Below are 13239 nucleotides of genomic sequence, written 5' to 3' on the forward strand. Positions count from 1 at the left end.
TTCTAAATAAATAAATATTAAATTTCATTAAAGACGCTTTAAGACTTATTTGTACACCTATAATGCAAACAAATTTAATGGTTGCAATAATACATTTATGTAATATCTAAAAATAGGGTTGCTAAAATAAAATAGTAGCTATACGAATATTATTATACATATTAATTTTTTTAGTGTTGGTGGATACAGTTCATCCATAATTGTAAAAAAACGCATCGATACGTTCGGAAAATGAATATTTACGTTTAAATAAGAAGTTGTTAAGGCAAAGTTACTCAGAATCATGACCTTGACGACATGCCAAGGTCATCGGCGCGTATGCATAATTACCACATATTTCTCTTAATGCATATAAATTTTTACGAAATACTTTTCACGATACTCTCATTCATTACATTAATTTCTCTCTTACAGAGCGATTCGATTGACTGGTCCGTTTGTCACAATGGTATACAGCATGATAACAGGCGATATGCTGACCTTCGGTATTATCTACACGGTCATGCTTTTTGGATTCTCGCAATCGTTTTACTTTCTTTATAAGGGATTCCCCGGAGTGAAATCATCTCTCTATCATTCCTATCCTTCGACCTGGATGGCACTGTTTCAGATAACCCTCGGCGATTATAACGTAAGCTCATCATAGATTACCGCTTTATTGGCACACGTCGTGGTAATTTCTATTGCAGACCCTTATCTTACACACGCATGCACGTAAGTGTAAAATAATCCTCTTACACACATTCTTTCTTTTTTTATTTATAATATCTAAATCCTACCCTATAATTTGCTCTATTTACATTTACAAAAATAATCGTTGAACGTTGAACGAATCCATTTGTTTATCCTATCCGTTTATTTGCATTTGTATTTCTATTTTAAACATTTTAGAGCATTGATAAACATTAGTTTAATTACTGCATGTCAAAGTAAAAAATTAAACGTCGCACGCGCGTTTTACATCATTCCAAACATTGTTCCGGCGGTGCGTCAGGACACGCGGCTATGAATCTTGAATTTCAATCACGGACAATTCCGTGTCGCACAAAATAACACTACAATATGGTTTCCTGACGAAATTAAAGATTTAGCACGACGGTCGCGCGCGCATCTGCATGAACGCGCGGCGGGTGCATAAAATACCGCCTGTCCAGTAAAAATCATTGCTCGGTTTCGCAGTTCGTATAACGATTAACTCGTTGCACTGAATTAATAGGAAAGGGAGGGAGAATAGCGACCATAGTACGATGGAAAATACGAGTTTCCGTTCGAAAATTCTACGTGCTTCCGCCGTCGCGCGGCGGGCACGCAACATCGGGCATTGGTCGCCTATTTATTAGCACCCACGCGTAATTGTCGCGACAATTTACCGGTGACGATGTATCCGCGTAGCATTTATCCAATTGCTTTTATTGCTTGTATTACAGTACGCGGATTTGAGTAACACGACCTATCCTGACTTGAGCAAGACTGTCTTCGCGATTTTCATGGTGCTTGTGCCCATACTGCTGCTGAACATGTTAATTGCCATGATGGGTAATACATATGCACATGTTATTGAGCAAAGCGAAAAGGAATTCGTCAAGCAGGTATTAAAATAATTCATGATCTTTTTTAATTTAGTATTCACTTTTAAAACACATCACTTTCAAATTATTTTGTTGAGCGCTAAAAAATGGTAAAATAAACTTCTAATATTTCCATAAATTATTTATACTTATTACTATATATTAAAAATCAATCCTTGATATGAAATTATCAAAGTATGATATATAGAAATTGTCAAAATTTTTAATAGAAAACGAAAATACCCAACAAGAATATTCGAACTAGTGTACCCGATAAATACACATTAAATATTCGAATAAATGAATGTAAGTAAATATCTATTCAAATACATTCCTTTTTTATTCATCAAGAAACGAATAAGTACTTTTTTATTCTATTTGATTGAATATTTTTTAAATATGATTACGAATATTTTTGTTTCCGTATTCACTTCTATACTCTGTATTGTTTGTACTTGTTTAGCTTGCAAACCTGCAAGAGAAAATCTATAAAAACAATGAAAGCGACAGAGTGATCCTCCATTAGTGATGCCAGCTGGCAGATTAATGACATGACACGATATATAGCTAAATAAATTGAAGATAAAAGTAATACGTTCTCAAATAAAAACTGTATGTTATCTCAAACCTTCAATTGAGACTTATGTAAAATTATATGTCATATCAATTAGTTATTAGATACTTATAAATAAAAAAATATTGCTTTCAAAAACATTTTTCAAAATTTCTAAGGTGTTTCTCTCTCATCAAATCTGAATATTACAACGACAAAAAAATAAATAAAATGTATTAATTTTTACTTAAAATTATCAAAGTTCCGGTTATAGTTAAAGGATAATAATTGCTTATCGGAGCTTTCTTTATCAGTTTATATTTTGCTTGAATATTTTGAATAAATATATGCATACTCATTAAATAATCAGTTTTTTGTGAATAAATATTTTTGAAAACTCAAAATTTTGAATAAATATACAATTTGTAGCCCAGTTACAAATTTTTGTATTCATCGGACACACTAATTCGAAATATTGTTAATTGTCCTATACAAAGATTTAATAAGTAAACATGAAATTATTATATTAGCTACGATAGCATAGATCATACAAAACAATTTTGCTAAAGTATCTAAAAGTTTAGGTCTAATTTTAGACTTATATATAGGTTTAAGTATTGATATACCATCAAAATACTTATGTAGAAAACTCAAGCATGATCAATAATGCTGTAAAATATTTTGACATTTTAATAATCGATATGAGTGTGCTATATAATTATTTTGATTATCCAAAATTATTTTCGGAAATCTGTATTTATAGCTACATTTTAAACATTTCAGCAAAAGCATTCTTTTCATGTAAACGAAAGAATAATTCTGCTGAAATATCTGAAAATTTAGATAGATACAGGTTAAATCTGAAAATAATTTTGTTGAACTATTAAAATAATTACGTAGCAATCTCAAGCATGATAGATGATACTGTAAAAAATTTTGATATTTCAGTAACCAGTAATAGTGACCTACATAATTATTTTAATGGTTCAACAAAATTATTTTCAGATTTGTATCTGGTTCAATTTTTATTTAATACATATATAGATATTTTATATTGATATTTTAACAAAACGTTCTTTCCGTGCTCAAATAAATATCACAAAACTGTTCTTGAGTTTATTATTTGCTCAATTAAATGCTTTTTATTACTTTTTTTTTATTAAGTGGGCAAAGATTGTGGTGTCTTTGGAACGAGCCGTGTCCCAGAAAGACGCTCATAATTACCTACAGGAATACAGCATCAAGCTGGGACCAGGTGATGATCCGAATAATCCCGCGTCGGAACAAAGGGGCGTACTGGTTATTAAAAGTAAATCGAAAACCAGAGCAAAGCAGCGTAAGGGCGCTGTGACTAATTGGAAGGTGATTTATTTACTTATATTTATTCTTTTTTCACGCGTATGCATGCACCGCCGGCGATGTATATCTAAAGATTTATTTCACACCAGTGCATCAAGCGTCACAATTTATTTATCGACGTCCCATTCGACTGATATGAGTTCAGGTATCGACTCTCGTAAAATGCACGCAGCAAATTTTGCTACCATGTAGTAAATTTCGTTAGAATAGTACAACTACGCGCAATATTTATTCCAAGATGCATTAAAAATGAATGGTATTAAAAGTTCGATAACTCACGTTTTCGCGGATCAACGAAATAGACAGGAAATATTTATAATTTCAATATTTATTAAAAGAATTAAATATTGCTTTATTGTTATTGCTAAAACCGTTTCTCAAGTTTTCAATTCCAACTATAAAAGAAACGTAATAACACGAATAACATCGTTATAATTTTATCACTTCGCCTCATGTACTTTTGCAGCGAGTCGGAAAAGTCACGATACACGAATTGAGAAAACGAGGTATGACTGGTGAAGAACTCCGTCGTATAATGTGGGGTCGCGCGTCCTTCTCTACCCCAGTGCGAGTCAGGTAATAATACTATCATCGCATCTCATCATACCATATTATTTCTCTAGAATTATATCCTTTTGGTATAATTTCAAAATACTCATGTTGTCTTATAATTTCTCGGTTTCATATCTAATTTACTATCATATTACAGATTATGACATACACACTTATTAAACATTGCGTTGCTATCATAAAATAAAAATTTATGATATATTTTCTGTTTTATTCTAATTTTGTGCTGCAATCTATATATATATATTTTATTTTTATTTTGATTATAATTATTACAAATATATTACAATTCGTTTAGGTATATTACTTTGTTATTATATTAAAAATTGATTAATTATGTGTTTCTTTTCATTGTATAATATTTTATTTAATTATTTTTTACATGCATATATACATTAAACAAAAAAACGTGCAAGTCTGTTACAATTACTCGCTGACATAGTGTCTGGACTGTTTCACGCGTTTGTAACTTGCAACGCATAGATTTACAATCGTCCTTGTGGGAGTGACTCACTGTCAGAGAGACAGTATACGGACGATACTTTTTATCACCTCGTAATTCCGTCGAGTCTGCCAGCTACAATCCGGACATAGTTAACATCGCAGACATCTATTGTAGAAACATCAGAGACCTTCACGGTTTGGCTATACTTCACGTAACGAACGCGTAACAGCAACGTGAACGTGACCGTATCTCAAGTCTATTAAATATTTATGAGACCCGACGCGATCCGTTACATAATATCTATGTAGCAGGATGTAAGATAAATAAGTCACACATGTTTAATATAAAAAAATCAGATATTTCAAAGAAATAGCGATTTAATACCTTAACAATAACTGATGATTTAATTTCAAACCATTTTTAATGTATTAATTTTATTTATTAATTCAATTTAATTTATTAATATCAACACATCATATATTATCTTTTTACCAATGGATGACATATTTTATGGATAGTATATTTTAAAATCCTATTATACATATAAATTTATTATAACGCCGATCTATAATTTTTTATTAGCGAGTCTACATGTTAATTATGTAATCACTTGTTTTAAGAGTTAGAGAACTAAGTATTATTTATTATATAATTATTCCAATAATAATTCTCTCTCGAACATTTTTTATGTTACATCAATCTGTCTATGGAATATTGTGGCTACGCGTTAATTTCGCGTGCATTACAGTCCCAATGCCGGTCAACCGCAAGTGTCGGCAGTTACTGCAGGTTTTGGTGATGCGTTAACCGCAGCTTTGGACGTAATGGCCTTTGCACATGACTTTGACTTATCCACTGTGACGGAGGGCATACCTACCAATATCGATGTGAAACAGATCAAGACAGCGCAGTCGAAAACAGCTCTCAACGACCAGCAGACGAAAATAACTCAAAATAATCCAGAAGTGGTGATAAATGTGCAACCGCATAATGAGCCCAATAAAGAGCAAACTAAACTGTCAGGTCTCACAAATTTAATCGACAAGTCTATTGACCCTGGAAAGGATGTGGAGGCAATGAATTTGAAAAATACGAATCGTAAGTATATAGATGCAAATTCTTAATAATTGATGACAATGCTTAACAAAAAAAATTTTTTTCATCCAGTAACTCTAATCAGAAAAGACGTTTCTTATAATTTTTGAAGCTCTGGATTGAGATCTGTGAATGAAAATGTCTTATCATGTCCAGTTTCTTTTTTTAGAAAAATACGGATTTTATTTACAGATTTGAATTCAGCGCGTCACAAAGTATAAAAAATACTTAATCAAATGCTTTCAACATTTTTTTCTGTCGAGTAGTGTAATTAATAATTCGTTTCAATTAATAATATTTAATAATAGCAAGAGCAAATTATAATAAATATGTTGAGAGCGTTTTTTTCTTGTAAATAATGAAACCAATTTTAAATAAAAATATTAAAAACAATAATAATAAATATAGAAACAAAAGCGCTCGAAGAAACCGTTGAAGATCCGTTTTTGGAACTCGCTATCGCTTCCGAGACTACAACAGATTACAAAACTCTACTGCAAATGGCGAAGTCCGCTTTAGCCACAAGTGAAGCTTCAATGAAAACCACAATCGACCCGCAAATTCTAGCACACTTCGCCATGGTCGCGCCGCCGACCATTGAGAAATCTACTATCGTTAAGAAACAATATTTTATAGAGTCCAGCGATAATGATCTCGGCGGTAAGTACAAAATATACAGTTATATATTATTAATAAAAATTGCATAAATCTTGTATTATTATTATTAAATAGAGAAATTTATGTCAATCGTTTTTGCAGGCAATAATAATTTACTCGGCACCGAAGCTCGCCTTCGAAGGATAAAATCCGCAAATGACAGATTCATCGCTACATCGAAACGGTTACACCGTGACGACGATGGCGACAGTTCCTCATCTACAACGTCCGTCGAGCAAAGTCTGCGATATCGACCACTACTGAATAATCCGGAAGAGAGACCGATGAATCGTATCAGGACTGAAGGACAAAAGACCACCGTGGAAACAATTAAGTCGGAGGTCAAGCAGAACGGCAGCATTCCTACCAAATCACCCGATAAAGTCCAAAAACGTCGACCAAAAACGGCCAAGAATAGGTAAAAAACAATATACATGATATACATATATTATATATAGTTAATAATGAGTTGCAACATTTTCCGATAATTTCGCGATAAATTATATATTTAGAAAATAATGATATTAAACACCGAGATATTTTTTCTCGGAGAGAAAATTATACAAGTTTTATATTATGTATATTATGGTTTTCTAAATTTAAAATAAAACAAAACTCGATCTTTTCACAAAAGATAAATGATTGTATAAAAATTCACGAGTTCAAAAGTATTTCTAGACATACATAATTTTTTCATATCTCGAAAAGAAAGATATAAATTTGTTACAGGATCAATCATCAATATCCATTTTTTTTGTTCGTGCAAATATAGCTTATATAAATATAGAAGTCGATGTTTATTGAACAGAATAACTAACCGTAATAACTGACAGTAGAATCTGGAATTTTCAAATGCATAAAATGGCCAACATGACGGCGCGCGTGCGTTAATTGACGCGACTTAAATGACACATTAATTAAATTCCATCTAATAATTATCCCACATCGTTAGTTACGCAGCGTTCCACACCGATTGTACTATAGATTCTTCGCTGATCGATTTTTCTTTAATAAAGGTATCATATTTATAACTTCAGCATAAAAAATATACGACAAAAGCATTGTTAAAGTGAATTCGATTTGAAACTGAGATTTAATTTGAAGCTCGCAGCTACAAATACGACAATGTTAAAAATTGTAAAGATGCAATAATTATTGATTTCTGATATTATCGCAAAAGAAAAATCGTGCCTAGAGTATCATTCTAAATTAAAAAAAAAAAAAATAGTACAAAAAGAATTTGATGGCAGTCTGCGTAGAACGGTATCGGCATTCGATTGACTGCTCCCCTAATCGGTCGGTGCTTTTTATGATGCATGTGCGCAGGATATCGCCTAAAGAAATTGAGGAACCGACAAGGAGAAGGGAATCGATTGAGCGGAATAAGGCGGCTTCACCACCAACGTCGTCCTCAGATCCGCTCGAGCCATGGAGCACGCGTGGCATTACCGACATGAACACAATATTGGCATGGCGGGAAAACGCACCGGACAGTCCTTAATATGACTTTATGACATTTTGCGCTGCACCGATCACGACGTCGATGACGACGTCAATGTCAACGTTGTAGGGTCGCACACGTGGACGATCTCGTATAAAGAAATCTTACGCCCGAACGAAACCGTTTATTTCGGATATCCTGGGTAAATCAAGTTTCAAAAAGTCTGGACACGCGCAGCAAGTATTATATGCGCTTTATTTAATTCCACAACACGTTGAGTTGATCTCTAACATATTTAAAAATTGTACATAGATGTTCTCTTTAGGAATAACCAGAAGCTGAATGTACGATCGTTATATAAATTATTACACGAGCACGATAAATGGAGGATACAATTAATTGACAATATCTTTTTACATACGTAAATGGTTGGCTTATTCATCCGTTTTTCCGGGGTGAACTTTGAAACACAGATTAGTGTCGCATAAATTAGTTTTTTGACGGTACCAAGTGGCGTTTAATATAAAAAAAAAGAGCTTGGACGCTTTCACGAGGAGTATATGTATAAGCTCGAGCTAAACAGTTTGTAAAGATATACGATCGATTCAAAGCGATTTGCATATATAGCGATATTGTGTGTATAGGTACTGTTAATATAGGTATTACTCAATCTTACTCGCGAGGCGCATATCTCATTATGGAAAACATGCCGCCAAGTAACAGGCTTCCGTATGATAATTATTAAAGTAAACACATACCGGGGACCAAATGATGTTAATTCACCGTTACGTAATTTCCAGAGGGGTTGCATGATGAGAAATTTTCTCATACATGTATGTATATCTATTAAAATGAACCACTGAGGAATTTCTCAAAGATACAAAACGGTTATGTAGCACAAGCAACATACCTTCGTGTGCTTGTAGAAGATACTTTCAACTTTAAAGGAGATTCCAGATTTTTACTCTTACAAGATTTGCCAATTACGCAATTTGCAGCTAAAGTATTTAGTAAGTTTAACAACTTGGCATGCTGCAATATCGTGTGAGAATAGTAATCCCTTCACTGGCAGTATATATTAATTGATTTCTTACTTTTATTTTTGCGTAGTTGAGTGTTTTATTTGAAAGATTTGACTAATATCAAAAATATATTTCACGTATCGGAGACGATATCTCCAGATACTTGTTTAAATTTCTATCTGCATATCTATAGGTGGAATGTTATTTGTATATAAAATACAATATGTGTGTGTACAATAAATTATTTTTAAGTCAGTATGTTATTGCCTTTAAATTCCTTAAATTAATTTTATTTTCTTTTGTGTTTTATTATTTATGTACCACTTTCAGTTTTAGTCAAAATATTTGACAGACCATTACTCGAAAATGTAAATTGCGTTACTGACAAAACAATCAACCCTTGCAAAATTGAGTTGCCGCATATGCATACTATTTTACGTTAAAACGTTAAGCAAATTTACAATGTCGTTAAACACGTCATGTAGTCCGAACTTGCAAAATTTGTGTCTTTTTGCTCTCCACGTAATATACAAGAATATTATACTTTATATGTATTTTTTTTTATTATTCGATAATTGTTACATATTTTATGTAACTTACTCAATTCACTGTATAAAAGAAAATAAAACGCGCAAGAATATACGTCGAGTGACGGGGATTAATTTTCGAAATTTTTAGTTACCCGCAATTGTAATTCACTACGTCTATACGATATACCAGTTTTGTCTGCAATCTGCATCTATTGTTGCGACAAAAGTAGTTGGAAAAATGCTCAGCAGTCTCGGGAACAAACGGAACTTGAGAAGTTCTTACCTCCCACGCGTATTGAAACAATAATGATATGAGAGGCAGTTCTATCTACGATACCAAAATGAAAACACGTGCCGCACGGCATGGGAGAAGGAACGAACTTGCCAAACGGGCACGTTTACACGCTACAACATCTCTCGTGGGGGAACGATCGAACAAACAAATTTCGAATATATCTCTATACGCCAGAAATTCACCGTTATTACTATCGAGAGCTTTATAAATCGCACTTAGAGGGAAATATTGCATTACAAAATTGTTCCACAAACAACACCTTGTAAACGGATGAGAGAATCTCATTTATAGGTATATATTTTATCGCTTTTATCCTTGCCATCCTCGCTTTCGTTTCGATAGACTTAACGTTTCATTTTGTCCGCGTTTTTATCCTTAATAAATGCTTGATATTTTGGCATATTATATAATATAATTATAACATAATTATCATAAATTATGTACGTAGCGTATATAAAAATATTATACAATTATTATATATTATACTACTAGAAGTCCAATGTTTCTTATTTATGAAAAAATCCAAGCGAATAAATTACTATGAAAATAAATAAAGTAATGAAAAATCAAATATTTCATCAATACAGAATTCATAATTACTGAAAAGTTAAAAAATTTCAAAAGCTTATATTTATATACAAAGAAATATAACATTAATCTAAAAAATAAAAACGATCGATAATGACCGCTCGGTACTTAAAGTATTAAATGTATTACGTATACCAATATTGTTATTTTTGGTAAAATATTTTATCAATAAATACATTTATTGTAATAAGGTTTGGATCTCGATATGCTGACCGAGTATTTACATCGCGTCGGTCAGATCCGCCCGAATTAAACGAAGTGAAATATAGACCCCGCGGTATTCCGCAACAGAGCGGAAAGAAGGAAAAGAGGATATAAATTTGGAAATAAATTTGGATATAAAGCAATGTGCCATGCGGGCAAATAAAAATATCGGTCTGCCGAGTGCCGGGCATTCCGCCCACCAAGATAATTTATCAGCGGCCCGTCCCGTCAACGATTTCCTTTTCTTTATCTGCAGCGGCGAATTCTTGAACGTAATAAATGCAGAATTGAAATACTTCTCGCGTTGCTTTGTTTAGATCTCGTTTTTCATCTGTGTATGGATCTTGGTATGGATCAAGCGCAAGACCGACCAGCAGCGCGGTGAATCGGTTCGCATAGCAACGATATGAATTTCCGTTCCGCGTTGCGCGATAAATTTTCTTACCAATCCGGCATCTCAGAACTGTCAAAGTCGCTAAATTGATTCGCGCGATCTGAAGTTAGACAGTTTGCGAAGGCAGAAAAAAGAAAAAAAACCTGACGTCGCGATTAAGGGCGCTGGGCGGATAGCAACTGAAGTAAGCACGTAATTGTAGCTGACGCATACGACTAATCTCACGAATGGATTGACAACGATGAGGTTTAACCGGAGGACAGCTCGTATCTTTTGCCTCTTATCTTTTCTCACGCATTACCGTGACAGCGAAGCGAGAGGAAGGATGACAACAACCGATCGAGAGAATAGAAATTATTGTCGCATTTGCCCCGATCACACAATGTGCTTATTTCCTGTAAATATTTATTAAAATTGTTTGACTAGATAATATTCATGTGTATATGTAAACTGTATGTGAAGAGAATAGCAACTTTGTAGTACGATATTCAATCATGATGAAATATGCTGACACACGTCCGAGATTTTCGAAACCCAATATGTCTAACCTAATTTTTTATTATTCGCTATTTTACATAATTGCGAAATTGAATGCTGTCTGTTTGCAAAAAATATACATGGGAAGAACAATTTTGCTGAAATATTTAAAAATTTAGCTAGACACAGATCTGGAACATAATTTTATTGAAAAGTCAAGTATAATGAGTGATGTTCTGCAAAATAATTATACAGAAAATATTATAAAATTTAACTAGATCTGAAAATAATGTAGAAAAGTTAAGCGTAATGAGTGACGCAAAAAATTTTGATATTCCAGCAATAAGCTTAAGCGCTTTATAAAATTATTCTCATAGTCTGATTATGACAATATTATTTTCAGATGTGTATTTAAAAATATTTTAGACATTAAGTCGGAATTCTAAAGTTGTTTATATTTTATTGATTCAATATAACCTATTTATGTGTGTCATTTACACATTACATCAATATTACATGCATATTTAATTGATCCGTTTTTTTTATCAATATGTTATTTTAACTTCAATTTCGGTTCAACAAACTCTTCACTTTTTCCAAGCTCTAAGAATTAAAGAGAACCGAGATTAAAGTTAATCTACATTAGTAGAAATGGGCATAAGCCAAATTCTAATAAGAACTCAACATTGTTTGTTCATCTAATCCCTAGTCCAAACTAAGATTGTTTTATGTATAAAGCACAAAACTTGTATATAAAGCAAATATTGTCACGAGTCGACGCCGGAGAAACTGATAATAACTATAATTTTCCACCTTTTCTGACATAAAATCCACCCGTTTGTACTACATTATCGTTTATATTTTAATTTGGAAAAAGATTTTTAAACAAAAACATAAAATCAGTATGCTCGTATATATTAAAAGCGATAAAAAAAGTAAAAGATAGGCTTAGAAACGGAGCTAATTAAGATGTGTATTTAATAATAATCTTTAATTTTTTAAGGACTTTTAAATCTGTATATATATATAAAAGCAGTTATATGTAGTACATTATATAGAAAAATACTCGTTTGAAAAATAATTGGTAAAACAGACGACTTTAGGGTCCCCTTAAATTTTTAGATATTTCAGCAAAACCGTTCTTTCCGTGAATGCATCTTCAGTTTACAATTTGCTATTCATCCCTATAGTCTGACTGCGAGAGCGTGGATTGCATCGATATGGTGAACAACGACCTCGATGAGGAGGATATCGAGACCGTGCTCGACAGTCATAATCGTTATCGTGCTGTCATTGCGAACGGCAAGGAGAATCGCGGAAATCCCGGGCCGCAGCCCGCCGCAAGGACCATGATGGAATTGGTAGAAAAATCGACGGAACACGCGCGACGCGATATTTAATCATTTATCCCGGGGATGGTGGACAGCGTCTGAAGTGTCATTTGTTTCGACAGATCTGGGACGACGAACTTGCCGTTATAGCTCGTCGATGGGCGCTGCAGTGCAAGCTCTTCGAGAAGGATCAGTGCCGAGACGTTGGCAAGTAACTCCGACGGATATATCTCATTTTTCATCCCTCCCTCGCGCCGCGCCGTTATTTTTCAATAGCCAATAACCCATGCAGACGCGAAATTGTTCTATCGATATAACCGCCGCAATGCGTGTGTATGCAGTGTTGTGTATGTTAGACCGCGTAGCCTCGATTCTCTAATTCTCTAATCGACAGTTTGTAGATTTTGGTTTAGAGTTTATTCGGAGTAGATCTCGATAATTTCAGTGCGGCAGAAAAATACGCGAAAATAATTTTTGTATTCATAAGAACAAAAATATGACGATTAGCGGAAATATTTTTGAAACGACTTATGAAACTCTTCAAAGTTATAATATCTGTAAAATAAAAAAACGAGAAAATTTTATTCAAGGTTTTAGTAAGATGAAAAACTGTGAGTAATCTTGTATGTTTTAGGGATCATTAATTTGAAGCCAAACGCTATGCAAGATCAAAGTGCATTTATAGACATTTGATAGGATTTGTAAAGATA

At 33.2% G+C, this 13239-nt stretch overlaps 2 protein-coding genes across 2 annotated transcripts in view; both read left to right on the top strand.

The window, feature by feature from the left end:
* The window catches only part of iav (transient receptor potential cation channel subfamily V iav), a 31840-nt gene extending 23890 nt beyond the window's left edge, over nucleotides 1-7950 (top strand). The window contains exons 6-13 of the mRNA XM_018550735.1: nucleotides 415-631; nucleotides 1428-1589; nucleotides 3286-3483; nucleotides 3947-4056; nucleotides 5244-5593; nucleotides 5999-6250; nucleotides 6350-6665; nucleotides 7574-7950. Coding sequence (XP_018406237.1) covers nucleotides 415-631; nucleotides 1428-1589; nucleotides 3286-3483; nucleotides 3947-4056; nucleotides 5244-5593; nucleotides 5999-6250; nucleotides 6350-6665; nucleotides 7574-7748 — 1780 coding nt within the window. The 3' untranslated portion in view covers nucleotides 7749-7950. The remainder of the gene's footprint in view (nucleotides 1-414; nucleotides 632-1427; nucleotides 1590-3285; nucleotides 3484-3946; nucleotides 4057-5243; nucleotides 5594-5998; nucleotides 6251-6349; nucleotides 6666-7573) is intronic.
* A 3096-nt stretch (nucleotides 7951-11046) lies between these two features.
* LOC108782423 (venom allergen 5) lies at nucleotides 11047-12744 on the top strand. Its single transcript, XM_018550701.1, has 3 exons — nucleotides 11047-11118; nucleotides 12389-12559; nucleotides 12652-12744. The coding sequence occupies exons 1-3, from the start codon at nucleotides 11047-11049 to the stop codon at nucleotides 12742-12744; spliced, it is 336 nt and encodes a 111-aa protein (XP_018406203.1).
* The last annotated feature ends 495 nt before the right edge of the window (nucleotides 12745-13239 follow it).

The sequence above is a fragment of the Cyphomyrmex costatus genome, unplaced genomic scaffold, assembly GCF_001594065.2.
Source record: "Cyphomyrmex costatus isolate MS0001 unplaced genomic scaffold, Ccosl1.0 scaffold127, whole genome shotgun sequence".
Taxonomy (NCBI): domain Eukaryota; kingdom Metazoa; phylum Arthropoda; class Insecta; order Hymenoptera; family Formicidae; genus Cyphomyrmex; species Cyphomyrmex costatus.

Bases quoted from the DNA above. Each gene is read 5' to 3' on its own strand.
- LOC108782423 (XM_018550701.1), top strand. From the start codon at position 11,047: ATGACAACAACCGATCGAGAGAATAGAAATTATTGTCGCATTTGCCCC. The intron at 11,119-12,388 runs GTAAATATTTAT...TCATCCCTATAG, and splicing joins ACACAATGTGCTTATTTCCT to TCTGACTGCGAGAGCGTGGA. The intron at 12,560-12,651 runs GTAGAAAAATCG...TTGTTTCGACAG, and splicing joins CAAGGACCATGATGGAATTG to ATCTGGGACGACGAACTTGC.